This window comes from Mustelus asterias, chromosome 3, assembly GCF_964213995.1.
Source record: "Mustelus asterias chromosome 3, sMusAst1.hap1.1, whole genome shotgun sequence".
Classification (NCBI taxonomy): Eukaryota; Metazoa; Chordata; class Chondrichthyes; order Carcharhiniformes; family Triakidae; genus Mustelus; species Mustelus asterias.
The window spans coordinates 122745713-122773152 of record NC_135803.1 but is presented as its reverse complement, the minus strand read 5'-3'; the positions used below and the strand labels follow the sequence as shown (position 1 = coordinate 122773152).

General features: G+C 47.0%; 1 protein-coding gene across 1 annotated transcript in view; it reads left to right on the top strand.

Moving 5' to 3' along the window:
- Positions 1-27440, top strand: part of synpra (synaptoporin a) — a 353939-nt gene that overhangs the window by 228905 nt on the left and 97594 nt on the right. Inside the window, exon 3 of the mRNA XM_078209520.1 lies at positions 11096-11220. Within this exon, the coding sequence (XP_078065646.1) occupies positions 11096-11220 (125 nt within the window). The remainder of the gene's footprint in view (positions 1-11095; positions 11221-27440) is intronic.

Genomic DNA, 27440 nt, shown 5'->3' with positions numbered 1-27440 from the left:
CAATGGATGGCATCAGCCACAAGATTTAATTGGCAGTGCATTGCTGCATCGAGCAAATGATGGATGCCCTTGCTAAGCACAAAAGTTCATCTGGTTCCCCATGGAGACAGAAATTTTTTTTTTTAAATGTTCTGGGCTCCACGAGAATAGTAGGCTTCCCACAAATTAGGGGTGTTATTGAAAGTACCCACACATATGGTCCAATAACAGGAACTATAATATACATCAATAGGAAGGCTTTCACTCAGTGTGCAGCTGATGTGTGATGATAGGCAGCCAGCCACATTTTGCAGTTACATCATACGAACGGATGAATTAGGAGCAGGAGTAGGCCATTCGGCCCCTCTAGCCTGCTCCGCCATTCAATACGATCACGACTGATGTGATTGTAACTTCAGCCCCACATTCCTGCCTACCCCTGATAAACTTTCACCCTCTTGTTCTTTGCCCAGTTTTCTGGCAGTTCTTAAGATACATTTGTCCTGCACCAGAAATCTGCTCTCTGCTTTGCCCAAACCATTGAATGTTGGGCCTGTTGCTTGAGGACAATGGTATCTCCTGGGCACATAGTTTATGACGGCTCTTAGAACATGTGTACAGATAGTGAGGAACAATGAGACTCAAGCCCCTACCAGAGCTGTAGTTGAGGAAACAATTGACATTCACAAACAGAATTTCCATTGCCTGAATATGCCTGAAGGCATTTTGCAATGTAGGCCTGAGAGTGTTTCCAGGTTGATAGTGGTATGCTGCATGCTTCATCATTTTTCCCTGGGAAGGAAGAAACTCTCGTAACCCTGTGAAAGTACAAAAAGGAAAAAATCAGCAGGAGGCCCTGTAAGGAAGAGGAAGGTTCATTGATCCTGCTGACTATCGGATCTTTAACATTTGTTTTGATTTATTATTGTCACATGTATTAACATACAGTGAAAAGTATTGTTTCTTGTGCGCTAGACAGACAAAGCATACTTTACATAGAAAAGGAAAGCAAGGAGTGAAGAATGTAGTGTTGCAGTCATAGTTAGAGTGTAGAGAAAGATCAATTTAATATAACGTATGTCCATTCAAAAGTTGATGGCAGCAGGGAAGAAGCTGTTCTTGAATGGGTTGTTATGTGTCCTCAGATTTTTGTATCTTTTTCCCAACGGAAGAAGGTGGAAGAGAGAATGTCTGGTGTCCTTGGGAGTCTTGATAATGCTGGCTGCTTCTCTGAGGCAATGGGAACTGTAGACCGTATCAGTGGGTGGAAGGCTGGTTTGAGAGATGGACTGGGCTTTGTTCACGACCCTTTGTAGTGTTTTAGGTGGCAGGAGCTGTACCAATCTGTGATACAACCAGAAAGAATGCATTCTATTGTGCATCTGTAAAAGTTGGTGGGAGTCATGGTGGACATGCCAAACGTCCTTAGTCTTATGAGAAGGTAGAGGCATTGGTGGGCTTTCTTAACAATAGCATTGGCATGAAGGGACCAGGACAGTTTGTTGGTGACTTGGACACCTAAAAACTTGAAGCTCTCGACCATTTCTACTTCGTCCCCATTGATGTAGACAGGGGCATGCCCTCCACTACGCTTCCTGAAGTCGATGACTATCTCCTTCATTTTGTTGACATTGAGGGAGAGATTATTGTCGTTGCACCAGTTCACCAGATTCTCTATCTCTTTCTTATGCTCCGTCTCATCATTGTTTGAGATCTGACTACAGTGATGTCATCAGCAAACTTGAAAATCGAGTTGGAGGGAAATTTGGCCACACAGTCACAGGTGTATAAGGAGTATAGTAAGGGGCTGAGGACACAGCTTTTTGGGGCACCAGTGTTATGGATGATCGTGGAGGAGGTGTTGTTGCCTATCCTTGCTGATTGCAGTCTGGGGGTTAGGAAGTTCAGGATCCGGTCGCAGAGGGAGGAGCCGAGGCCCCAGGCCACAGAGTTTGGAGATGGGTTTCGTAGGAATAATGGTGTTGAAGGCTGAGCTGTAGTCGATAAATAGGAATCTGACACAGGTGTCTTTGTTATCTAGGTGTTCCAGGGTTGAGTGCAGGGCCAGGAAGATAGTGTCTGCTGTGGACCTGTTGCGTCAGCAGGCGAACTGTAGTGGATCCAGGCAATTTGGGAGGCCAGAATTGATTTGTGCCATGACTAACCTTTCAAAGCACTTCATGATAATGGATGTCAGAGCCTCCAGATGATAGTCATTAAGGCACGCTGCCTGGCTTTTCTTTGGTACAGGGATGATGGTCATTTTCTTGAAGTAGATAGAGACCTCAGATTGTTGTCAAGAGAGGTTGAAGATGTCTGTGAATACCCCCACCAGCTGGTACATGCAGGATCTGAGTGCTCGTCCGGGTACCCGATCGGGGCCAGTCACTTTCCGTGGGTTGACCTTCGAGAAGGCTGCTCTGACGTCTGTAATGGCGACCTCGGATACAAGTTCGACTGTATCCGAGGCATCTGGGGTGGAGGACGTGCTCTCGCTGACCTCTTGCCCAAAACGGGCATTGAATGCATTGAGTCATAAGGAAGGGGTGCATTGGTGCTGGTGATTTTACATGCCTTCTTAACAGCAGGAAGAGTTAGTGCCTGGAAGAGTACGGTTTTGTGACGGTGCACCTATCTGGCTTCTCTGGTTTTGATGAACCAGGGAAGAGCAGAGAGGGCAAAGAATCAGTTAGTAGCAAGGTTATAAGAAATATTTCATGCATTGATCCGTTCAGCCATCTCTGCCCACTGGTTCCAGGTAACTTGCCTGGAAGTTCTTCTGTTTCTCATAGGCAACATCATATTCTTCTTCCTGATCACCAATTCCACCACATTCTCCAGTGCAGCATCCAGGAATCAAGTGGACCTCCCTGCCATTTACACTGATTCAATTAAGTGAAGGCAAATTATGCCTCTCCTTCTAAGAGATGCAGGTTGCCTTCAAATGGTGTCATTGGCAACCCGATTGCCCAACCACCCCCACATTTGATCCCACATTTGATGAGTTACCAATAAACAGTATGAATAGTGCGGCAATACTTCAGTCTAAATCAAATGAGGAACACACACCAACTTGGCCAGCATCTGTCCCAAGTGTCTTCAGGAATGTGTTTCCAGTGCCAGTTATTTTTGTTTCCCTGGGGTTGCATCTGGAATTTCCCACGTTACAAGTTTATGATGATTTTTGAGGTAAAACTTTGGAGCTTTTGAAGCAAAAGCTTAAAAGTTTCCCATTGGGTTTGAGGGAAAATAGCCACTCTAATGGGTACTCCTAGAAGTTGATGATAGAAATGATTGATTGGTGCCTCACAGTGAGTTAAAAGTCTATCCAGTGGGCCATATAATGATGAGTGGCATTGACCAAGCCTCAACTGACATTCAGATAGACCACTGGGTGGAAAGTGTCTAACTGATCACTCCATTTCAAGACAGAAACAACAGTCAGGGCTTTTCTACCTACAGATCCGGCCCTCAGTTACGGAAGTGACATTGATGGCAAGCACAGAGAAGTCCCTGATTTAGACAGCCATCCTGTAATACAGGAGTTGGAATGCCTTGTCGGAGTTGTACAAGACATTGGTAAGGCCACACTTGGAATACTGTGTGCAATTCTGGTCACCCTATTATAGAAAGGATATTATTAAACTAGAAAGAGTGCAGAAAAGATTTACTAGGATGCTACCAGGACTTGATGGATTGAGTTATAAGGAGAGGCTGGATAAATTGGGACTTTTTTCTCTGGAGCATAGGAGGCTGAGGGGTGATGTTATAGAGGTCTATAAAATATTGAGGGGCACAGATCAGCTAGATAGTCAATATCTTTTACCAAAGGTAAGGAAGTCTAAAACTAGAGGGCATAGGTTTAAAGTGAGAGGGGAGAGATACAAAAGTGTCCAGAGGGGCAATTTTTTCACACAGAGGATGGTGAGTGTCTGGAACAAGCTGCCAGAGGTAGTAGTAGAGGCGGGTACAATTTTGTCTTTTAAAAAGCATTTAGATAGTTACATGGGTACAATGGGTACAGAGGGATATAGGCCAAATGCGGGCAATTGGGATTAGTTTAGAGGTTTTAAAAACAATAAGGGCGGCATGGACAAGTTGGGCTGAAGGGCCAGTTTCCATGCTGTAAACCTCTACGACTCTAATCCTCATCTCTCCCTTTGTGGCTCAGATGTTTCACATACAGATCTGTAATATCTGTATGTGAAATGCCCCAGTGAAGCCCTTTTTTATGAAAGTTGAAAGCTGCTATTAACGTTGTTGGAAGAAATCAATCTGGGCACTGAATAAATAAGGGTACAATGGAAGCAACTTTAAGAAGCATCACAAGACAAATAATGCATTAGGGGGATGAAAAGCAACTAATTAACATGAGTAGCAAAAGAAATGCAAAATTATTTTTTACTGTATAAAAAATAAGATTATAGAGTCATAGAGGTTTACAGCATGGAAATAGGCCCTTCGGCCCAACTTGTCCATGCCGCCCTTTTTTTTTAAACCCCTAAGCTAATCCCAATTGTCCGCATTTGGCCCATATCCCTCTATACCCATCGTAACTATCTAAATGCTTTTTGAAAGATAAAATTGTACCCGCCTCTACTACTACCTCTGGCAGCTTGTTCCAGACACTCGCCACCCTCTGTGTGAAAAAATTGCCCCTCTGGACTCTTTTGTAGCTCTCCCCTCTCACCTTAAACCTATGCCCTCTAGTTTTAGACTGCCCTACCTTTGGGAAAAGATATTGACCTTGTCTATGCCTCTCATTATTTTATAGACCTCTATAACATCACCCCTCAGCCTCCTACACTCCAGAGGAAAAAGTCTATTCAGCCTCTCCTTATAACTCAATCCATCAAGTCCTGGTAGCATCCTAGTAAATCTTTTCTGCACTCTTTCTAGTTTAATAACATCCTTTCTATAATAGGGTGACCAGAATTACACACAGTATTCCAAGTGTGGCCTCACCAATGTCTTGTACAACTTCAACAAGACGTCCCAACTCCTGTATTCAATGTTCTGACCGATGAAACCAAGCATGCCGAATGCCTTCTTCACCACTCTGTCCACCTGTGACTCCACTTTCAAGGAGCTATGAACATGTACCCCTCGATCTCTTTGTTCTGTAATTCTCTCCAACCCTCTACCATTAACTGAGTAAGTCCTGCCCTGTTTCAATCTACCAAAATGCATCACCTCGCATTTGTCTAAATTAAACTCCATCTGCCATTCGTCAGCCCACTGGCCCAATTGATCAAGATCCTGTTGCAATTGGAGATAACTTTCTTCACTGTCCACTATGCCACCACTCTTGGTGTTATCTGCAAACTTACTAACCATGCCCCCTATATTCTCATCCCAATCATTAATATAAATGACAAATAACAGTGGACCCAGCACTGATCCCTGAGGCACACCGCTGGTCACAGGCCTCCAGTTTGAAAAACAACTCTCTACAGCCAGAAGCCAATTTTGTATCCATTTAGATACCTCACCCTGGATCTCATGAGATTTAACTTTATGCAACAACCTACCATGCGGTACCTTGTCAAAGGCCTTGCTAAAGTCCATGTAGCCAACATCAACTGCACCGCCCTCATCTACCTTCTTGGTTACCCCTTCAAAAAACTCAATTAAATTTGTGAGACATGAGTTTCCACTCACAAAGCCATGCTGACTGTTCCTAATCAGTCCTTGCATCTCTAAATGCCTGTAGATCCTGTCTCTCAAAATACCTTCCAACAATTTACCCACCACAGATGTGAGGCTCACTGGCCTGTAGTTCCCAGGCTTTTCACTGCAGCCCTTTTTAAACAAAGGCACAACATTTGCCACTCTCCAATCTTCAGGCACCTCACCTGTGACTATCGATGATTCAAATATCTCGGCTAGGGGACCTGCAATTTCCTCCCTCGCCTCCCACAACGTCCTGGGATATACTTCATCAGGCATTACATTACATCAGGCAATATTTTATAAGGAATTACAAATTAAGATTGATCAATTCTTCTATTGGTAAGATAATTAGAACATTTTGATTTAATGATTGAGGCCTTTCGAAAGATGGTTTTCCAATTATATTTAGATCGATGGCAACAAATTGTCATCCATTCATAGTTAATGGGCAGAAAATGTAGCCCACTGTATCTATACATGAGTGATTCGATAGCATAGGAAAGGATCTTATTATGGCAAATTACGTTGTCAAAGATGACAGGTATAATCACTTTGTAATACATTTATGGAAGACATTTCTGAGATTTCTGAGCTTTTTCTTTATGCAAACTCCTTGAATAATTATTCTTTGAAAACTCTTTGCTCAGAGCATCATTTGGCACTTCCAGAGTTACCTTGGCCCTCAAAGTCATTGGGCTGAACTTTAGTCCGTTATAACATAAGCACAGTCCCTACTCTGTTGGCTGAACCTATAATGTGGGCAAAGCCCAATGTTTTCTCCTTCTGCCTCATTCTGTGCATGAGAAAAAGAATGTAGCTGTTAGTCCGAGGATAGAACGTGAGTCATCTGCCAGACTAAAAAGACTGAGGCAATGTTATTTTTTCTCAAGATGGGTTGAATCCTAAGGGGAGAAAATAATGCTCCTTGGGGTAGAGTTTCCACTTTGGGCATGATTGGTGATGCCAATTCATAATGTGCCCAGAATTGTGCCGGTTTGAAAAGTGCTTGTTCCATTGGGTTTTCGCTTAAACTCATTTGAAGAGCCGCAATGCAAAATCTGCCATGCAGCAGGGCAACATGTCAATACATTAAAATGTAATTTAAAAAAGTAAAATTGCGTTAAAAATACTCCTGATATATTTTAGGGTATTAATTTAGCGCAGTTTGATGATTGCAGATGAAATTGGCTTGTCCCAAAGATTAATTTTTAATTACAGCATCAATCCATCGCTGTATATAACCTTATCTTAAATGACTGGAACCGACCCTTAAAAATATACAATTTTCTGGTTCGATTGGGGTATATTAGAGACTTCCTTCATAAATTTTTAGAAACAAATTGCATTCAAAACATTTAAGATGCACCCAATAGTGGTTGGTGCACAAAAGATCCAGGTTAATTTTCAAAGCCTCCTCAAAGACTTTTAAACAAACACAATTAAAGCTACGATTCTGGCATCTGACCGAAGACAGGAAAAGATGCTGTGCTGGGGCCATTCAGCCCCGGAATTCATTATAGCTTTCATTCAAACATGGACATAGGAGCTGAATTCCAGAGGTGAGGTGAGAGTGACTGCTCTTCATATCAAGACTGCATTTGTCTGAGCGTTGCATCAAGGAGCCCTAGCAAAATTGAAGACAATGGGAATCAGGGGGAAATCTCCCCACAAAGGAAGATGATTGTGGTTGTTGGAGACCAGTCATCCTAGTCCTTAGATATCACTGCAGAAGTTTCTAACGGTAGTCTCCTACGCTCAACCATCTTCAGCTAGTTCATCAGTGACCTTCCTTTCATGATAAGGTCAGAGGAGGGAGGTTCACTGATGATTGTGCAGTATTCAGTATCAGTTGCAACTCCTCAGATACTGGAGCTATCTGCTCCTGCATTTAGCAAGTTCAGGACAGCATTCAGGCTGACGAGTGACGGTAACATTCGCACCACGCAAGTGTCTGGCCAACGACTGTCTCCAACAGGAGTTAATCTAGCCATCTCCCCTTGACATTCAACAACGTTACCATCACTGACATTACCCCCACCATCAACATTTAGTACCTTAAATGTTCACTCCCTCCACTATTGGTCCGTAGTGCCATCTATAAACCAGCACCGTCCAAACCCATGACCTCCATCACCTAAAAGGACAAGGGTGACAGATATATGGGAACAGCACCACCTGTAGGTTCCTCTCCAAGTCATGCACCATCCTGACGCGGAACTATATTGTTGTTCCTCTACTGTTGCTGAATCAAAAACCTGGAACTTCCTTCCTAGTAGCACCATGGGTGTACCTACACCACTTGTACTGCAGCACTTCAAGAACGTGGATCACCACCATCTTCTCAACAGTAATTATGGATGGGTGACAAATTTACCACAGCACTCCCATCCCATGAAAGAATTAAGAAAATAGCAGAAACTCCCAGTGAAATTATTAATTTGTATTTTGCTGTTTTGTGGGAGGGACCTGCTTCTAACACAGTACATTCGAAATGAGGAAAGAAGATCATGTAAACTTGAGTTGAATTGAACCCAATTTGCAGTTAAGATTTTGTGATCTTTTCCAGTTGTTGCACTGATTTTGGGTGAAATCTGCTGCAGGAAACGTTACAATTGTCTGAAAATTCCAGTCCCAGTTATTTAGACACTTATTCAGGCCTCAACTGGAGTATTGCTTTCAGTTTTGGGCACTGCAGCTCAGGAAGACTTGGAGGGTATGCAGCACAGATTTACCACAAATAGACCAGTGCTTAGAGAGTTGAATTGTATTCCCACCACGTATAGATTAAGGCATGATATAATTTCGGTTTTAAAGTGATTTTGGATTGATAGGATAGGAAAAACAATTTTCTCTGGTGATAAGAGGTCCAGAACAAGGGAGTATTAGTTTAAGATTATAACTGAGCTGCTCAGGAGGTAATTATTCACACAAAAGGTAGTGGACATTTGGAATCTAGCACCTGTTGAGGCTAGATCAGTTGAAAATGTCAAAACTGAGATTGATCATTTCTTGTTTGGCAAGTGTTTTAAGTGATATGGAACAAAATCAAGCATGTAAACTTAAAGTAGAGATTAACCATGATCTAATTAATTGGCAAACAAGCTTGAAGGACTGGCTGATCTATTTTGGTTCCTGTGTTCCTGCCTGTTGGTGTCAAATGCCTGCTGTACATGTTTATATACTGTGTGTAAGTCGGGCACCGGGGCAGACGAAACTCAAAAAAGCTGCTGCAACAAGCAGAGGATATTTAGAGTTAGATCTTGTAATCAGCCTTCAACACTTCCAGTGTGCACTCTGAGCAGGCAAAACCGAATCCAATATGGCTGGCATCATAATTCTTCCAGAACACTGACAACCAGACTGGACACTTGAGCACCTGTTTTGCACCCGATAAATGGGTACAGCGCTAATACATTTCTAGGCCAAAATGTAAATACTTCATAAGGATATCTACATTTCTATCTAAGCTAGCAGGTGTCCCAGAGAAAATTGCTTCCGTATATTCACAAGGTAATTGGAATAGAAATTCCATCATGTCTTTGGACTATTTAATATATGTGAATCTTACAGACACCTGTCAAACGCAGTGATGTTTTTCTCAAAGTTAAACTATTTGGCATGCAAATCAGGTATCAAAAGCAACTGACACCCACAAGAACATCCAGAGCCTACTCAACCTGAATTCATTAATAACATGATTGTGTGTCCAGTGGGGAAAGGTTTCCATCTGGGGTGTTGAAGCTGTCAACTTTCCCTGTTCTCCACTGCTGTTCAGAAGTGGCCTCCTCCATGTTTCGCTGTGTTATTTACACCACTGGAGAAGGCCACTTGGCCCATCATCTCCATCCCAGGTCATCATCAGAGGCTCAGTGAAAAGATTCTGGAAAGTACACCAAGATTTTAGACTTTTACTTGTTTTCCATTTAGTTTAAAACATGTCTCAATGAAGAATTATATTGTCACATTCTTAATTCTTGTAATTAGAATTCTTGCAAAATGAATTTGACTCCTCATGTTGACTTGAACTAGTTGGTCTGACAATGTGAAGTTTTTCTGTTTTTTCAATTGAACTGATAGGCATCTCATGTGCTTATTATCAGGATTAAAGCTTAATTGTTCTGTACTATACTCCATAAAAACCTGTGATTATAGGAAATGCTGGTTTTCTATAGCCTTTATGTCACAAGCCCAAATAAACAGGGAAAAAAGCCTATACTGTTATTCATCTATTCTTTAATTATTATTCTGCCATATCCATTCAGTCCACCAGAGTTAATATTTCTTAAATGATCAACAAGGGCCAAAACTTCAAAAGACACCAGAGTACATCACTTTCAGTTAGTTTTCAGTTTGTGTTTTCCACAGCACTGCACATCTTTGACAGCTTCCTGTCTTTTGAACCAATGCAACTTGGAAGTCAACACTGCACGCAAACTATAGCAATCAATAGCTTGGTCAATGGAACATAACATGGCAAATTATTTCTGTAAATAGGCATGGGAGAAAGTGAAGAAAGAAATGAGGTTGGTCATGTTGCCCTTCATTTAAGTGTACTTTATCACTTTCTGAATGCACAATGGAATCAGAATGTATTTTGGATTTATTTGTCTCTATTATTTGTCTCAATGCACATCCAATTTTGGATTGATATTGATGTTCTCCACACTGGCACCTAAGAACTAATTTATGTGTTTTGTAATTCACATTAGAACTTTGGTGGGGATGAATGAAATATTTTCACAGACTAAATCTTTGACTAATGTATATTGTAACATTAAGGTGCACTCTTAAGTATTTCGTTCTGAAAAAGAAGCTACATTTTTGAAATGACTTGTTAAGAAGATTCCCATTTACATTGCTCAAGCAGGAAATATGTGGGCCAGCTGCTTAATACGCTGATTTCTTCTTCACTTCGCACTTGAATATGGCCAGGAACACCAGTCAGTTCATAGAAGCGGAGAATCCCTGCAGTGCAAAAGGAGGCCTTTCGGACTATCGAGCCTGCACCAACAGTGACCCCACAAGCCTAACCCTGTAACCCCATATATTTACCCTGCTAATCCCCCTGACACTAATGGACAATTTATCATGGCCAATCCACCTAACTCGCACATCTTTGGAGTGTGGGAGGAAACCGGAGCACCTGGTGGAAACCCATGTGGACGCGGGGAGAATGTGCGAACTCCACACAGTTCACCCAAGTTGGGAATCTAACCTGGGTCCCTGGCTCTGTGAGGCAGCAGTGCTAACCACTGAATTCCATAAGTACACAATGCAATCTATTCTGATCACCGTACCAACGTTCACATATTTTCCAAATGATAATATAATATTTACAACTTAGATTCTTCATTCAACCTTATCAATAGAAAAGGGTATTGTACCAGAGATTTATGTTTCAAATACCAAACTATGTCTAAATCTAAATTTTGTTTCTCGACAGATTTTTGCAATCTTTGCATTTGCAACATGTGGTGGTTACTCTGGAGCACTGAAAGTCAGTGTGGACTGTGTGAACAAGACAGAAAGTAACCTGAACATTGAGATAGGATTCTCTTATCCTTTCAGGTATGCTTTTCAATTCACCCTATGTATACCATGATTTAAGGCCGAAACCTTTAATCCTTCATTTATGAGTTTATAAACTGTCAAAGATCTGTGTGAAGTTCTACACTGTAAATTCATTATGTTTCTGACTTTTTATGGGTTACCTCCTTAATAATCTTCAAAAGTGAGTTAATGAATTATTCTGTCCTGATGTTGCATTTAGGTGCGTGTACATTTGGTGAAATTTGAATTTTAAAAAATCTGGAATTAAAAGTCTAAAGATGACCATCTAACCATTGTTGATTGCCATAAAAACCTATCTGGTTCATTAATGTCCTTTAGGAAAGGAAATCTGCCATCCTTACCTGGTCTGGCCGACATGTGATTCCAGATCCACAGCAATGTGGTTGCCTCTTAAAGGCACTCCACTCTGTCGAGGGCAATTGGGGATGGATAGTAAATGCTGACCTACCAGTGATGCCCGTATCCCATGAATGAGTTTTCTAAAAATTAAAACTGATAGATCTCATTCTTTTACCAACCTGTAATGGCATAACTACTAGAGAATTTAAATGAGCGTGACTATTTTTTTCTCTACTAATGTACATCATGGACTAAAAATTGGTGCAAATTGACTTTAATCAAAGGTTATAATTTGTGACCTGCCCACACCAGTTGTGAATGTAGGCAGCATGTTAATTTGGTGCTGCCACCCACTTTACCTGCTAGTAGCATCAGGCCAGGCAGCTCTTGTGCTGCTGGCTGTCTCTCCAGGGAGTGTGTGAAGATAAGGTGGAACATTTGGACATAGTGTGCGAGTCCTGTGTGCCAGGCAGTGCTGCTGGGGTGAGTAATGGTGGTGTGCTGCATTCAGCAGCGTGAGAGGTTGCTGGTGGTGTGGGCAGAAAATGCTATCGGTAGATTTATATAAAGTCTTCACATTTCCCCGCTAATCAGGGAGCTCAGCCTCTGTACTCCAACTCCCATCCAGGAGCAATTACACAAAGGTCCATCACCTCTTTGTTAAGCTGGCAAAGAAGATCATCTGTTTGTTGCAGAACTGAACTGATTCCCTTGAAATCTAGATTTACTGCTTTGACAGTGAAAATTAACATTTTCCCCATATCGTTTCAAAACAATGCAAATATCCAATAACTGTAGCGTTATGAATAATTGAGGTGTGCTTTATAAATTGCAATTATGGGGGCGATTCTCCCAGCCCGCTGCACTGCTTTTCTAGTGGAGCGGGCCAGGAGACTAACGAAGGCCGTTTTGCAGACTCCCGACTGGGCACCACGGCCTCCGCGCATCTCCGGCAGCTGGATCTCCAGTGCCGAATAAATTATTCAAATGAAAACTTTAATGTATTTGAATATCATTAGTGCGCCCAGAACTAAAGTTTCCAGGTTCGCCAGCCTGGGGGCATCATGGCACTGTCCACCAGGCATCGGGCAGTGCCAAGGGGGCGAGGCCTAATGGGGGCACGGGGCCTGATGGGGGGACACGGCCTCTGGAGGGGGCGATTGGTGGGGGTGGGGATGAGGGGGTCCTGCTGCCACTCTGCACTTTGGGCTTAGTGACAGAGGGAGGGAGGCCAGCGGTCAGAGCTGCCCATCGGGGTGGAGGGTGGGGCAGCCTTTTGGGGGCATCAGGACTGCAGTGTGGGGGGGTGAACTGGACTGCGGGGGGAGGGTCAGGGCTGCTGGTGAGGGGTTCAAGTGGGGGGGAGAAATCGGGGGAATGGGGGGGCCCCGATGAAGGGTCATCTAGACTCGAGACGTTGGCTCTATTCTCTCTCCACAGATGCTGTCAGACCTGTTGAGATTTTCCAACATTTTCTGTTTTTGTTTGTGGTAAATGGCTGCTTCTCAGCCTGGAGTGTGGTAGGCAATAATGTTTCCCCAAGTGCCGGTGCTAGGACCACTTTTTTTTAATATAAATAAATGAGTCAGATAATGGAATACAGAGTGAACTTCTAAAAATTTGCCGATGATACTAAACTTGGATGAGTGACAAAGAGTGAAGGTGATACTAATTGACTGCAACAGGACTTAGATAGGTTAGCAGAATGCGCTGACAAAAAGCGGGAGATGGAATTCAATAAAGATGAGTGAGGTGATGCATTTTGGCAGAAGAGATAGAGAGAGAGAGACAATATTGAATAAATGGCACTGTTCTAAAGAGTGTGCAGAGGCAGAGAGACCTGGGATTCGTGCGCATAAATCTTTAAAGACGGCAAGACATATTGAGATAAAGGCACAAAGCACAAAGGCAGGGATGTTATGCTGAATCTCTGCAAAACCTCTGGTAAGTTCACAACTAGAGCATCGGGTCACCATATTTGAAGAAGGATGTGAGGGTCCTTGAAAAGAGTGCAGAGGAGGTTTACCAGAATGGTTCCAGGAATGGGGGATTTTAGCTCCAAGTTTAGCTTGGAAAAGTTGAGGTGGACAAAGGAGAAGAAATTTGAAAGAACCGTACAAGACTCTGACAGGTTTGGATAAGGGAATTAAAGAAAAGCTGCTCGTACAAGGAATAGGAAACACAGATTAAAATTTTTGGGTTAGAGATGCCAGGGGTATGTGAGGAACAACTATTTTTAAGCAGCTAATTGCGATGACCAGGTATCACAGCTTTACGAGGTGAAGGCGGAAAGGAAATTGGGTGAATACTTGAGGGAAATACTCGCAGTGCCACATGGAAAGAGCAAGGGAATAGGACTTATTGGATTGCTCCACGGAGAGCCAGTATGGGCTTGATGGGCTGAACAGCCTCCTTCTGTGCTGGAATGACTCCATTGTCATTCAATGCAGCTTTTTATGCCTAATGCATTCTAAATGCTATGTTTTGTAAATGGCAGAAATCAATTAGTTAAATCAATGTGTCACACTAATTATAAAATTATGACTAACAATTGTAACAAATACATGACTGGAATTTATGTGAAACTCATGATATTACAAATGTAAATTTTATAAGTTATTAACAGCATATAAGGAAATTCTGGGCCCGATTTTACCATCAAGTTGCGCCCGTTTTCAGGCGGGAAAACTTGGTAAAGTCGGGCTTGAGGTGAGTAGTGCGATCTGCATCTGCCGGTTCCACCATAGACTACTCTCCGGAATCGGTTGCATTCTTGGACACGCGCATCTCCATTAAGGACGGTCACCTCAGCACCTCACTGTACCGCAAGCCCACAGATAACCTCACGATGCTCCACTTCTCCAGCTTCCACCCTAAACACGTTAAAGAAGCCATCCCCTACGGACAAGCCCTCCGTATACACAGGATCTGCTCGGATGAGGAGGATCGCAACAGACACCTCCAGACGCTGAAAGATGCCCTCATAAGAACAGGATATGGCGCTAGACTCATTGATCAACAGTTCCAACGCGCCACAGCGAAAAACCGCACCGACCTCCTCAGAAGACAAACACGGGACACAGTGGACAGAGTACCCTTCGTTGTCCAGTACTTCCCCGGAGCGGAGAAGCTACGGCATCTCCTCCGGAGCCTTCAACATGTCATTGATGAAGACGAACATCTCGCCAAGGCCATCCCCACACCCCCACTTCTTGCCTTCAAACAACCGCACAACCTCAAACAGACCATTGTCCGCAGCAAACTACCCAGCCTTCAGGAGAACAGTGACCAAGACACCACACAACCCTGCCACAGCAACCTCTGCAAGACGTGCCGGATCATCGACACAGATGCCATCATCTCACGTGAGAACACCATCCACCAGGTACACGGTACATACTCTTGCAACTCGGCCAACGTTGTCTACCTGATACGCTGCAAGAAAGGATGTCCCGAGGCATGGTACATTGGGGAAACTATGCAGACGCTGCGACAACGGATGAATGAACACCGCTCGACAATCACCAGGCAAGACTGTTCTCTTCCTGTTGGGGAGCACTTCAGCGGTCACGGGCATTCGGCCTCTGATATTCGGGTAAGCGTTCTCCAAGGCGGCCTTCGCGACACACGACAGCGCAGAGTCGCGGAGCAGAAACTGATAGCCAGGTTCCGCACACACAAGGACGGCCTCAACCGGGATATTGGGTTTATGTCACACTATTTCACATAAATATTTCTGCTTTTTTCCTCCTGAGTCTTTATCATGCGATCCTAGAATCAGAATTTATGTCACACTATTTGTAACTCCCACAGTTGCGTGGACCTGCAGAGTTTCACTGGCTGTCTTGTCTGGAGACAATACACATCTTTTTAGCCTGTCTTGATGCTCTCTCCACTCCCATTGTTTTGTTTCTTAAAGACTGGATTAGTTGTAAGTATTCGCATTCCAACCATTATTCATGTAAATTGAGTCTGTGTCTTATAAGTTCTGTTTGTGAACAGAATTCCCACTCACCTGAAGAAGGGGCTCAGAGCCTCGAAAGCTTGTGTGGCTTTTGCTACCAAATAAACCTGTTGGACTTTAACCTGGTGTTGTTAAACTTCTTACTGTGTTTACCCCAGTCCAACGCCGGCATCTCCACATCATGGTTCCCCCTTCACCAAGGCCCGAAAATGGCCGCAATCGGGACCGCACCTGAAACAAGCGTGACGGCCATTTAAATGCATTTAAATTGAATTAATGTGGTGCACGCCCAACTTTATCGACACTTCCCCCTTTACCACTGGGCTCACCAATCCAGAATCGGCACGAAACAGACAAGCTCCATAAAAGTCCGATTCAGGCGCTCCATCAGTGAGGGTTAGTGAGGAGGTAAGTGTATAGCGTCCGACGGCTCTCTGCTGCTTTTGTGTGTCCTTTTGTTGCGGCCCTTTTCTTTCTCAGGTTTGTGGCGGCTCTGCAGGTGTGTGGGGGGGTGGGGGGGCTATTGCTCTGCAGGGTCTCCAATGTTTGTCTTGCAGCACAGACCCGGGTCTCATCACTGACCTCGGGTCTTGCGGTGCTGCTGGGTCCTAGCGCACGCAGCTCACTTCCAGCTGAAGGATGTGCACAAAATCGTTGCAAATTGCATTGCTGCAGCCTTTCAACTTTGCAAAGAGTTGTGATGTGGGGAGCATGTGGCTGGGAGAATTGGGGGGAGCTGTGATTATGGGGAGCATGTGGCTGGGAGAATTGGGGGGATGGACAGTGACTGTTGATGTGCTAGGGGCAAGCAGTGTTCCTTAATCTCTATATGTGTTCCTCTCCATTTCTGCCCCCCCCACACCCCCCTTCAGAGTGACGAGGTGGTTCTTGCAGTGCAACCAATCAATCTTGCTGTTCTTTTGGTTGCTGCTGGAGCTGAGGAGAAGGAGCTGGAGGAAGAATTGCGGGCCCAGGAGGCCCGGGCCTTACCACTTGCAGGAGCAGAGGGAGATGACCATCAGAGGCAGGAGGTGGCCGCCATTCACCCAGAGGGAGGGCGCAGGAGAAGGAGGGGGCAGAGACCCCGGCAGTTCCGTGCACGAGTGACATTTGAACAGGTGTCGGACACAGTGTGCCGCCGACGTCTCCGCCTCTGAAAGGAGACAGTGCAACACCTGTGCCACCTGTTGCAGGACCTGGCACCTAGAGGCGGGGGAGGGTAGGGGGGGCATCCACTCTCAGTGGCTGTCAAATTGACGGCCGCTCTGAACTTTTATGCGACTGGCTCCTTCCAGACCCCGAGCGGAGTTGTCTGTGGCATCTCCCATTCAGCCATGTACACCTGCGTCAAGCAGGTCACAGAAGCCCTGTATGCCCGGGCTGGGCAGCACATCAAATTTAACCTGGACCATGCCCTTCAGGAAGCCCGGGCTGCAGGTTCACAGCCATTGCAGGGATGCCTAACGTACAGGAGGCCATCGACTGCACACACGTCGCCCTCAAGGCCCCCCTACAGAATCTACGGAGATTCATCAACAGGAAGGATTCCACTCCCTGAATGTTCAACTAGTGTGTGACCATAACATAAACATTATGCACGTCTGCGCAAGACATCCAGGGAGCGTGCACGACAGCTTCATTGTCAGGAGCTCGGACATCCCAGAGGCATTTGAGGAGGAGCCCAGGCTGCGGGGGTGGCTCCTGGGTGATATGGGTTACCTGCTTCGGACATGGCTGATGACGCCTGTGTCTGAGGCGGAGACCCGCTATAATGAGGCCCATGTAGCCAAACGCTCGATAGTGGAGAGGTGCATTGGACTTCTCAAAATGTGATTCCGGTGCCTGGACCGATCTGGCGGGGCCTCCAATACAGCCCTGTGATCCCTTCCCGCATAGTGGTCATGTGCTGTACCTTGCACAATCTGGCTCTACAGGGAGGTGACCTCTTGGGAGGAGGACGTGGAGGCTGACCAGCTGGACGTCGCTGGGGAGGAGGATGACCAGCAGGAGGAGGAGGAGGTGGAAGATGAGGAAGAGCATGCCGAGGAACACCAACCAGGCGCTGGAGGGCTGGCAGCTGAAATGAGGCATGCAAGGGTGGCAAGGGAGGCCCTGATCACCAGGTGGTTCACTCGCTAGGGGTTTGTGTCCGTGGGTTCCATCACTACCCCCACCACCCCACCCCACCCAAATTCCTTCTACCTCCTGCAACATTGTCACACCAGAGTGGTGGGCCTGGGTACTCTGTGTTAGTGAGTTTTTTGGCAGGCGGGAAGGTGATGACGACTCGCTAAGCACCATTATGATGATGCCCTGGTGCAAACTAGTCTGACTCCTACCTGAGCTCTGCATGCACGCTGGCACCTGGGCCCACATCTGTGTAATGGTAAGGGATCTTGGGGCGGGTGGGGTGGGGGATCGGAGGGCCTGAGGAAACAATGCCTTCCTTTTTTCAGTGACACAGCATTGAGGGGCCTCCCCAACTGACATCAACATGAAGCATCGTTCCGGCGATCATCAACGGAAGAGGATTCCATTTCGAGACAAATTTGTCACAGATAAGTGGTGAAAAAACATTTAATTGCAGTAAAGGTGTTTAAATAAGACGTTCTAACATAAAAACTTGTGAACATAAAACGTTATGGTGTTTAAATATCCGTCTAACTAGTGCAGCCCTTCACTCGTGCCATCTCAGTGCAACTGCAACTTCCTAACATTACATGACCTACCACTATGTGACTCCCCAGAATGTATATCGGAGGTGGAGGGGGCCAGCTGCCTACCTTGCCCCACTGCCTGTGATGTGTGTGGTGGGCGTCCTCTGGAGGCCCTGGACCTTGAGTGCCCTGGCCTGCTTCCAGGTGTCTGGGATTTTTCCATGACACCCTCTTCATCCCGCTGCCCCTGAGATGCCCCACTGTCAGGAAGGGAGGGAGTCAGACGGTGTAGCCGCAGCCACAGTCTCCTGGCTGGAAGACCCCGGCATGGGCTCGAGCCCTTCCTCCTCCCTTGGGGTTCCTGTGGACCCCTGGGTCACTCCATGGGATGGCAGTGCTTCTGCATTGAGCTCCAGAAGCTCCGGCATCACCTGGCATTGCCAATCCTGGAGGACCACCTGCATCCTACTCATGGTGGTCGAGCCCTCTGCGATGGCCACTTGAGTCAGGGGCCACCTCTCAATGGCCGCAGCAAGTGCCTTCTGAGACTGGGCTACACTCTGCAGTCCCTCAGCCATGACCCTCTGAGACTGGGCCATGTTCTGAAAGGCTGCTGCCATTGCCCGCTGTGTCTCAGCATCGTCCCGCTGGGTCTCCTGCAAGCTCTCAAGCTCTCAGCCATGGGCTGCAGAGTCTTGAGAAGCCTGTTCAGTCCCTCAGGTGTGGCCCGCTGTGACTCGGCCATCGTTGGAGCCTGCCACTCATGGTGAGGATCCCCTGCCCCAGGCTTTCCACTGCAGACGCCACCCTTGCAGTGTTGGCCTGGGAAGCACGCAAGACAGGCAATAGCTGGTCTGCCAGAAACCTTTGGGACTCTTCCCAACAGCCTCGCAGTTGGTCCAGTGTGGCCATCAGCACCTCCTGCATTCCCTGGCTCTGTTGCTGCATCTCCTGCAGCTGAGGGAGAAGTGATCTCAGAGGCCCAGCATGTAGCCTGGGGCCAGCTGAGTCCTCACCTCCGGCAGGCCCCCGCATGCCAGAGGCCTCGGACATTCCCTCCTCCCTCTGATGTACATTATCAGATGTGTCGTGCTCACCACAGAGTGACCCAGAAGCCTCACCACTAACTGGACCCACTGACGTGTCAGTATCTGGGATGGTGAGTTGTGAGGTGGAAACTGACGCCAAAACGGTGCCACCCTGGGAGGTCCCTTCACCCATATCCTCCAAGGACTCGTTCGAGCTGTCTGGACCAGGATGGGCGGGAGCTGCAGTAAGGGCCTGGAGTCCAGAAGGCCCCGGGGCGTCCGGATCTGTCCCTGCAACACAGGACACAAGGTTAAATACAAGGGTAGGAGAGGAATCCGGAATGCAAAACACGTGATTCACATTTCTCCATTGAACATAGAACCAAAGAAATTACATCACGGGAACAGGCCCTTCGGTCCTCCAAGCCTGTAGCGACCAGGCTGCCCACCTGATTTGTTACCCACGACTGTTCCTGGGACCATATGCCTCTATTGCCATCCCATTAACATAGCTGTAAATATGCTCCTTAAAGGTCACTATCGTATCTGCATCCGCGAATTCGCCCAGCAACGAGTTCCAGACACCCACTATCCTCTCTTTACAAATAAACATGCCTCGTATATCTCCTTTAAACCTTGCCCTTCACACCCGAAACCTGTGCCCACGAGAAGTTGCCTCAAAGTGAGTGGATGAATGACATGTGCTCACGTCTTGATGCTGTCGCTGACCGTCTGCATCTGCCCTTCTCTTGAGAGCTCCAGCATCCGCTCCTCAAAGGGGGCAAGGACCCGGAGGTCTGGCTCACCACCTTCTGTCGTCACTCTCTCGTGGATGTTATGGTCGGTCTTCTCCTGTGGAGACAGAAGAAGCCATGGGAGAAATGGTGGCGTGTATCAGGTGGTGGCCCTTCGAGGGCAAGTGCAGTGGGGCTCTTGGGGGTATAGGAAGGAGCTGCTTGGGGGTCAGGGGCTGGAAGCATGCAGGGTGTTGGGGATGGGAAGATCTGGGGGAAATTTGGGGGAAGATGCAAGATGGGGTTCAGCATTCACCCTTGCTGCACGGATGAGGTCATTAACTATTTTCCGGCACTGTTTCGCGGTTCGGGGGGCCAGTGCCCTGGCACTGACCGGGGCAGCGACTTCCTCCCAGGCCACATTTCCACCAGCCCCCTTGGCCAGCGTCCTCCTGGGGGGGAGAGGGTGTCCCGCCTCGTCTCTGCTGCATCCAGCAGCCTCCCCAGGCCGCCCTCAGTGAATCGGGGGGCTGGTCGTGCGCACAACTTGTGCAGGAATGCCTGCCTCTCTGTCCATTCTTGAGTTTTTAATGGAACTGCCCCTCGTTAGGGCAGATAGCTGCAGGCAGTTTGACAGAACATTCCAGAAAGTTCCATGCAGTTTGTTTGTTAGCATTGACGGGAAGGCAAGTGAGCACTTGCAGGTGTGCTGGTGAGGAGGGGAGGAGGGGGCGTTGGTGGATCAGTGCCTCAATGACTGGGGAGAGGGGAGAGAGAGGGACGTGTCACACAGCCACCGGAGTCCGGAGGAGATGGGGGCCTTGTGCGGGAGGGTCTGGGGTGGGGGTGAGGGGGATCACTCTGCCTGATATCTGTAGGGGGGAGGGTGGATCTCTCTGCCTGAGATCATTGGGGAAGAAGGGGGGTCCACTGCCTCTCTGCCTGAGATCAGTGGGGGGAAGGAGGAGTCCGCTGCCACTCTGCCTGAGATCAGTTGGGGGGAGGGGGGGGTCCGCTGCCACTCTGCCTGGGATCAGTGGTGGGGAGGGGGGGTCCGCTGCCACTCTGCCTGAGATCAGTGGTGGGGAGGGGGGTCCGCTGCCACTCTGCCTGAGATCAGTGGAGGGAAGGAGGGGCGGGGCCCGGAATCATTCTGGGTGGCGGGTGAGTGTGGGGATAAGGGGATCAGTAATATTGTGGGGGTGGGGTAATGTTTGTGGGGGCCAGGAGGAGGCATTATCCAGCCCAGGAGCGAAGTGGTAGGGGAGCGTTATACTATCAATATTTTTCTACGCATGCACTGTTGGAGGTGCCAATCGGAGCTGCAGGGTTTGGGGCGCATTAAGCCCCGCCCACAGGGTTGCGCAGCGCGATTCAGACTTGCTGAAATTTTTTCAGGCAGAGTGCGTATGGGGGCGCCGGAGAATGGGTCTAAAAGTCAGATCTGAAACACTCCCAGATTCAAGTCCACCCAGCACTTAGAATCAAAGTGGTAAAACAGGGCCCTCTGACTCTCTTTATGAGCTAAGCTGATTCCTATTCTCCGTGAAATGAACTCTACACGTCAGTTCCTTCTTATACTGATATACCACGTTGATGTGCGATATAACTCACGAGGCTAGAGGTACTCGGGGAAATAAAGGCTTTTATTGACTACAACAATAGAGCTACCATATATAATACACGATCCCAGACTAAAGGGTCCCAGACAGAGCAGTGACCTTTATACCTCTCCCAGGAGGCGGAGCCCGACTGGGATGTACCATAAGAACTATATTACAGGTAGAACAGCCCAACCCTAACCCCAACAGTAACATATATACAGACTCATAGTACAGGCCAGACCCTGGCTCAGCACGACCTGGTGGGAACCAACAATGGTTCACCACATTCACCCCTCCTTTGAAAACAAAGGCCGGTGGGGTACAAAACACAGAACAATTGTTCATCAGTCTATAAGTTCAGACGGTCTGGGGGACCGCACCGTCGTTGTGACCTCCTCAACACCGGCGATGACACCGGTGTAGGCACTCGCGGTGGCGTTCTCCCCAAGGCGGTGTCCAACGGCTCCTCCAATGTCTCACGGGCCGGTAGACCCCGAGGTGGTGACAATCCGCTGAACTCGGGCACGCCTTGAAGTGGCGACCATCTCCTGGACTCAGGCAAGCTGTACACGGGAGTAAAAGGGTTAAGTGATGGTCCCAATGCTGCCCGCGCCATGTCAGGAGGGGAAACAATAGTTGGGGGGTCTCTAACAGGAGGTATGGGAGCGACAGGGGTTTCCAAGCACCCTGCTGGCGCCAGGTCTCGAATCGAGACCGTGTCCTCTCGCCCGTCAGGGTATGCCACATAGGCATACTGAGGGTTGGCGTGGAGGAGATGGACCTGTTCAACCAAAGGGTCGGACTTGCGGGTCCTAACATGTCACCGCAGGAGGACAGGTCCTGAGTACGTCAACCAAGATGGTAATGAGGTCCCAGAGGAAGACTTCCGAGGGAATGAAAACAGCCTCTCATGGGGAGTAGCGTTGGTTGCCGTACACAGGAGTGAGCATATGGAATGGAGCGCATCAGGGAGCACCTCTTGCCAACGGGAGACTGGAAGGCCTTTAGACTTCAACGCCAGTAAGACAGCCTTCCAGACTGTAGCATTCTCACGTTCAACCTGTCCGTTACCCCTAGGGTTGTAGCTCGTGGTTCTACTAGAGGCAATTCCGTATGAGAGCAGGAATTGCCTCAAGCCATCGCTCATGAACGACGAGCCCCTATCGCTATGGATGTAACAGGGGTACCCGAACAGGATGAAAAGATCACGAAATGCCTTGATAACCGTGGCAGCGGTCATATCGGAACAAGGAATGACAAAGGGGAATCGTGAGTACTCATCAACCACATTGAGGAAGTACACGTTCCGATCTGTCGAGGGAAGGGGGCCCTTAAAATCTACACTCAGTCTTTCGAATGGACGAGTGGCCTTAGCGAGTTGTGCCCTGTCAGGTCGGTAGAAGTGCGGTTTGCATTCCGCGCATACCCGGCAGCTTCTGGTTATAGACCTGACATCCTCCACCGAGTAGGGTAGATTCCGGGCTTTTATGAAGTGGAAGAGCCGAGTGACCCCCAGATGGCAGAGGTCATTGTGGAAGTTTGGATCGGCATACCTTCGAATAATGCCCCTTCTTGCCGCAGGCGGAGCACAACACCGCTTTAGTGGGACATCGCTGCCGAGGGTGCTTCACTCCCCCACAGAAGTAACACCGCGGGCCGTCTGGAGCTGCTGCCGTTGTCAGGCCCGAGGGTGGGAACGCAATCACGCAGTTTTTCGGTCCCGCTGAATGAAGTGGGGTTTGTGACTGCCCCTGCCACGCTGTCTCCACGTGGTCGTCGGGGTACATCGCCAGACTTTTGGAGGCCGTTTCTAGCGCATCCGCTAGCTCTATGGACTTAGTGAGATCGAGATTACCTTGCTCCAACAGCCGAAGGCGGATGTAAGACGAGCCGATTCCCACCACAAACGCATCTCGAGCGAGGTCGTTCATGTTCTGGTCTGCCGACAATGCTTTGCAGTTACAGCCCCTGGCTAGCTGTAGGAGCTCGCACGCGTACTGTTCTGTCGTTTCGCCGGGCTGCCGCCGTCGAGTGGCTAAGAGATATCGAGCATGCATCTCATTTGGCGATTTAATGTAGCGCTTCTTAAGAAGCTCGAGGGCCCCTTTGTAGTCGGTGGCCCCACGGATCGCTAAACATACAGCGCCGCTTACCCTCGCGTGGAGGACCCGGAGTCTGTCGGCGTCGGTGGTGACCGCTGCGGAGGCTTCGAGGTAATCCTGAAAACATTTCAACCAGTGGTCGAAGGTGTTCGAGGCGCCCGCCGCACGTGGGTCCAACGTAAGCCGTTCGGGTTTAAGCATTTGCTCCATGTTCTCTGTGTCGTTTTTTTTTTCAACGAAGAGAGTTCAATTGTAGTCAATAAAATTGATGCGCGATATAACTCACGAGGCTAGAGGTACTCGGGGAAATAAAGGCTTTTATTGACTACAACAATAGAGCTACCATATATAATACACGATCCCAGACTAAAGGGTCCCAGACAGAGCAGTGACCTTTATACCTCTCCCAGGAGGCGGAGCCCGACTGGGATGTACCATAAGAACTATATTACAGGTAGAACAGCCCAACCATAACCCCAACAATAACATGTAGAACAGCCCAACCCTAACCCCAACAGTAACATATATACAGACTCATAGTACTGGCCAGACCCTGGCTCAGCACTACCTGGTGGGAACCAACAATGGTTCACCACACACGTTTATCCATAGTCCTGATTCAAACACGCTCTATGACTCACTGGGAAGCTGTCACGTTAGGTCTAAGTCCTAGGAGGATCAGAGTCATAGAGAAAGGGGAAGCAGACTGGTTGAGCCCAGATTGTTTCTCTGACTGGAAGAGTGGTTACTCTCCTCCTGTCTCTGCAAAAATCATTTAAAATTCACCTTTGTTTTGCCTCTTGAGTTCTTTTGCCAGCGCAGCTGTTTGCACACACCAAACAGTTCTCGTCTAAAATGACTATTGGGGATTCTAAGCCTTAAAATTTATACATTAAAAAGGGATCTAACACTTGAAACAGGCAGGCACTTCAGCCGGCCAACAATAGACCCCTGAGAAAGTGGCAATGGGCCGTTCACCAATGCGAACCAGGCAATTTTAACTGATTTTGACAATGAAGTTAAAATCAGCTCCATTCCATCAAAGTTAACGGCTGTTTGCTTTCAAGCCTCTTGCGTTATTGAAAAATGCATCATATAAAACATATGAAATATTGATCTACAAATGTCAGGTTAATCTTAGCACAAGTTATAAAACCTGCTTTTAAAAATAATCCAATTATTGCCTTAATTAAAACATCCATATCTTTGATCTATAGTATATATATATCAGAGCTTAATTAGAAATTCATGGTGGCTCTGCCTATTGCAAAAGAAAATGATTGTCACAGCTGTTACTATGACAACTGCTATTGTCTTTTCCCAAATATTGCTTATAAGGACAGTTTTGTAGCTTTTCCATGAATGAATTTGCAACACTGTACATGTAGATCAACAGAGTGCAAGCATTGCCCTTAATTATCTGTGTTTATCATTTTTACGTGGCATTTGCATGCTGGTTATCATCCACACAGACAATCCACACAGCAAATGCTCTCCATTGCACACAAACAACTGTATATTTCAGTTTAACTATTGGTTAAAGGATGGAAATGGACAAAAATAAGACCAACTGGAAGATGAGATCTGACAAGTGCTGTGCCTAAGACAATCTGAATTCTGGTTTGTCAGTTTCTTCATTTTTCTTCTTTTATTATTTTCTTGCTCAACACAACAATAACAAAAACTTGCATATATATAGCACCCTTTAATACAGTACATTTCCTTCGGCACTTTGCAGACATGTTATCAGATGGAAAAAATTTAAGGAGTGTCTTAATGGGGGAACGAGAGGCTTTAGCAAGGCATTTCCAGCGCTTCAGGCCTAGGCAGCTGACTGTATGGCTGCCGGTGATGTGTGGAAGAGAATTACAAACGCACAAGATGCTAGAATTGGTGGAGCGCAGAGCTTTTGGACAATTGTACAACGAGAGGAGATTGAGAGGGGTGAGCACGTTAAATTAGAGTCTTTGCTGGATTAGGAGGTCGGTGAACACAGGATAATGGGAGAACGGGACTTAATGAGCAAAGAAAAGTACAGCACAGGAACAGGCCCTTCGGCCCTCCAAGCCTGCGCCGATCATGATGCCTGCCTAAACTAAAACTGTATGCACTTACGGAGTCCGTATCCTTCCATTCCCTTCCTATTCATGTATTTGTTGCCCCTTAAATGCCGCTATCGTACCTGCTCCCACCACCTCCCCGGGCAGCACGTTCCAGACATTCACCACCCTCTGTGTAAAAAAACTTGCCTCGCACATCTCCTCTAAACTTTTCCCCACACACCTTAAACCTATGTCCCCTAGTACTTGACTTTTCTAACCTAGGAAAGAGAATCTGACTGTCCACTCTGTCCATGCCACTCATAATCTTGTAAACCTCTATCAGGTCACCCCTCAACCTCCGTCGTTCCAGTGAGAACAAACCAAGATTATCCAACCTTTCCTCATAGCTAATATCCTCCAGACCAGGCAACATCCTGGTAAACCTCTTCTGTACCGTCTCCAAAGCATCCACATCCTTCTGGTAGTGTGGCAACCAGAATTGTGCACAATATTCTAAATGAGGCCTAACTAAGGCTCTGTACAGCTGCAGCATGACCTGCCAATTTTTATACTCAATGCCCCAACCGATGAAGGCAAACATGCCATATGCTTTCTTGACTACCTTATCCACCTGCGTTGCCACTTTCTGCGATCAGTGGACATGTACGCCCAGATCTCTCTGCCTGTCAATACTCCTAAGGGTTCTATCATTTACTGTATAATTCCTGCATGCATTGGACCTTCCAAAATGCATTATCTCACACTTGTCCAGATTAAACCCCATCTGCCATTTGTCTGGCCAAGTCTCCAACCGGTCTATATCTGGCTGTATCCTCTGACAATCCTCTTCACTATCCGCAGTTCCACCAATTTTTATGTCGTCTGCGAACTTACTAATCAGACCAACTACATTTTCCTCCGAGTCATTTATATATACTATAACGTCCCAGAACTGATCCCTGTAGAACACCGCTAGTCACAGCCTTCCATTCAGAAAAGCACCCCTCTACTGCTACCCTCTGTCTTCTATGGCCAAGCCAGTTCTGTATCCACCTTGCCAGTTCTCCTCTGATCCCATGTGACTTCACCTTTCGTACCAGTCTACCATGAGGTACCTTGCCAAAGTCCACGTCTGCAACATCCACTGCCTTTCCCTCATCTATCATCTTTGTCACTTCCTCGAAAAACTCGATCAAGTTAGTGAGGCACAATCTCCCCTCCACAAAACCATGCTGTCTATCACTAATAAATCCATCTGTTTCCAAATGTGAGTAAATCCTGTCCCTAAAATTCTTTTCTAATTATTGCCCTACCACTGACGGAACGCTCACCAGCCTATAATTTCCTGGATTATCCCTGCTGCCCTTATTAAATAATGGAACAACATTGGCTATCCTCTAGTCCTCTGGAACTTCATCTGTAGCCAATGAGGATGTAAAGATTTCTGTCAAAGCCCCAGCAATTTCCACCCTTGCCTCCCTCAGTATTCTGGGGTAGATCCCATCAGGCCCTGGGGACTTATCTACTTTAATGCTTTTTAAGACACCTAATACCTCCTCCTTTTTGATATTGACATGACCCAGAATATCTACACACGCTACCCTAGGCTCCTCATCCATCAAGTCCTTCCCTTTGGTGAATATTGAGGCAAACTATTCATTCAGTATCTCGCCCATTTCCTCTGGTTCCATGCATAGATTCCCTTCATTATCCTTAAGTAGACCAACCCTTTCCCTGGCTACCCTCT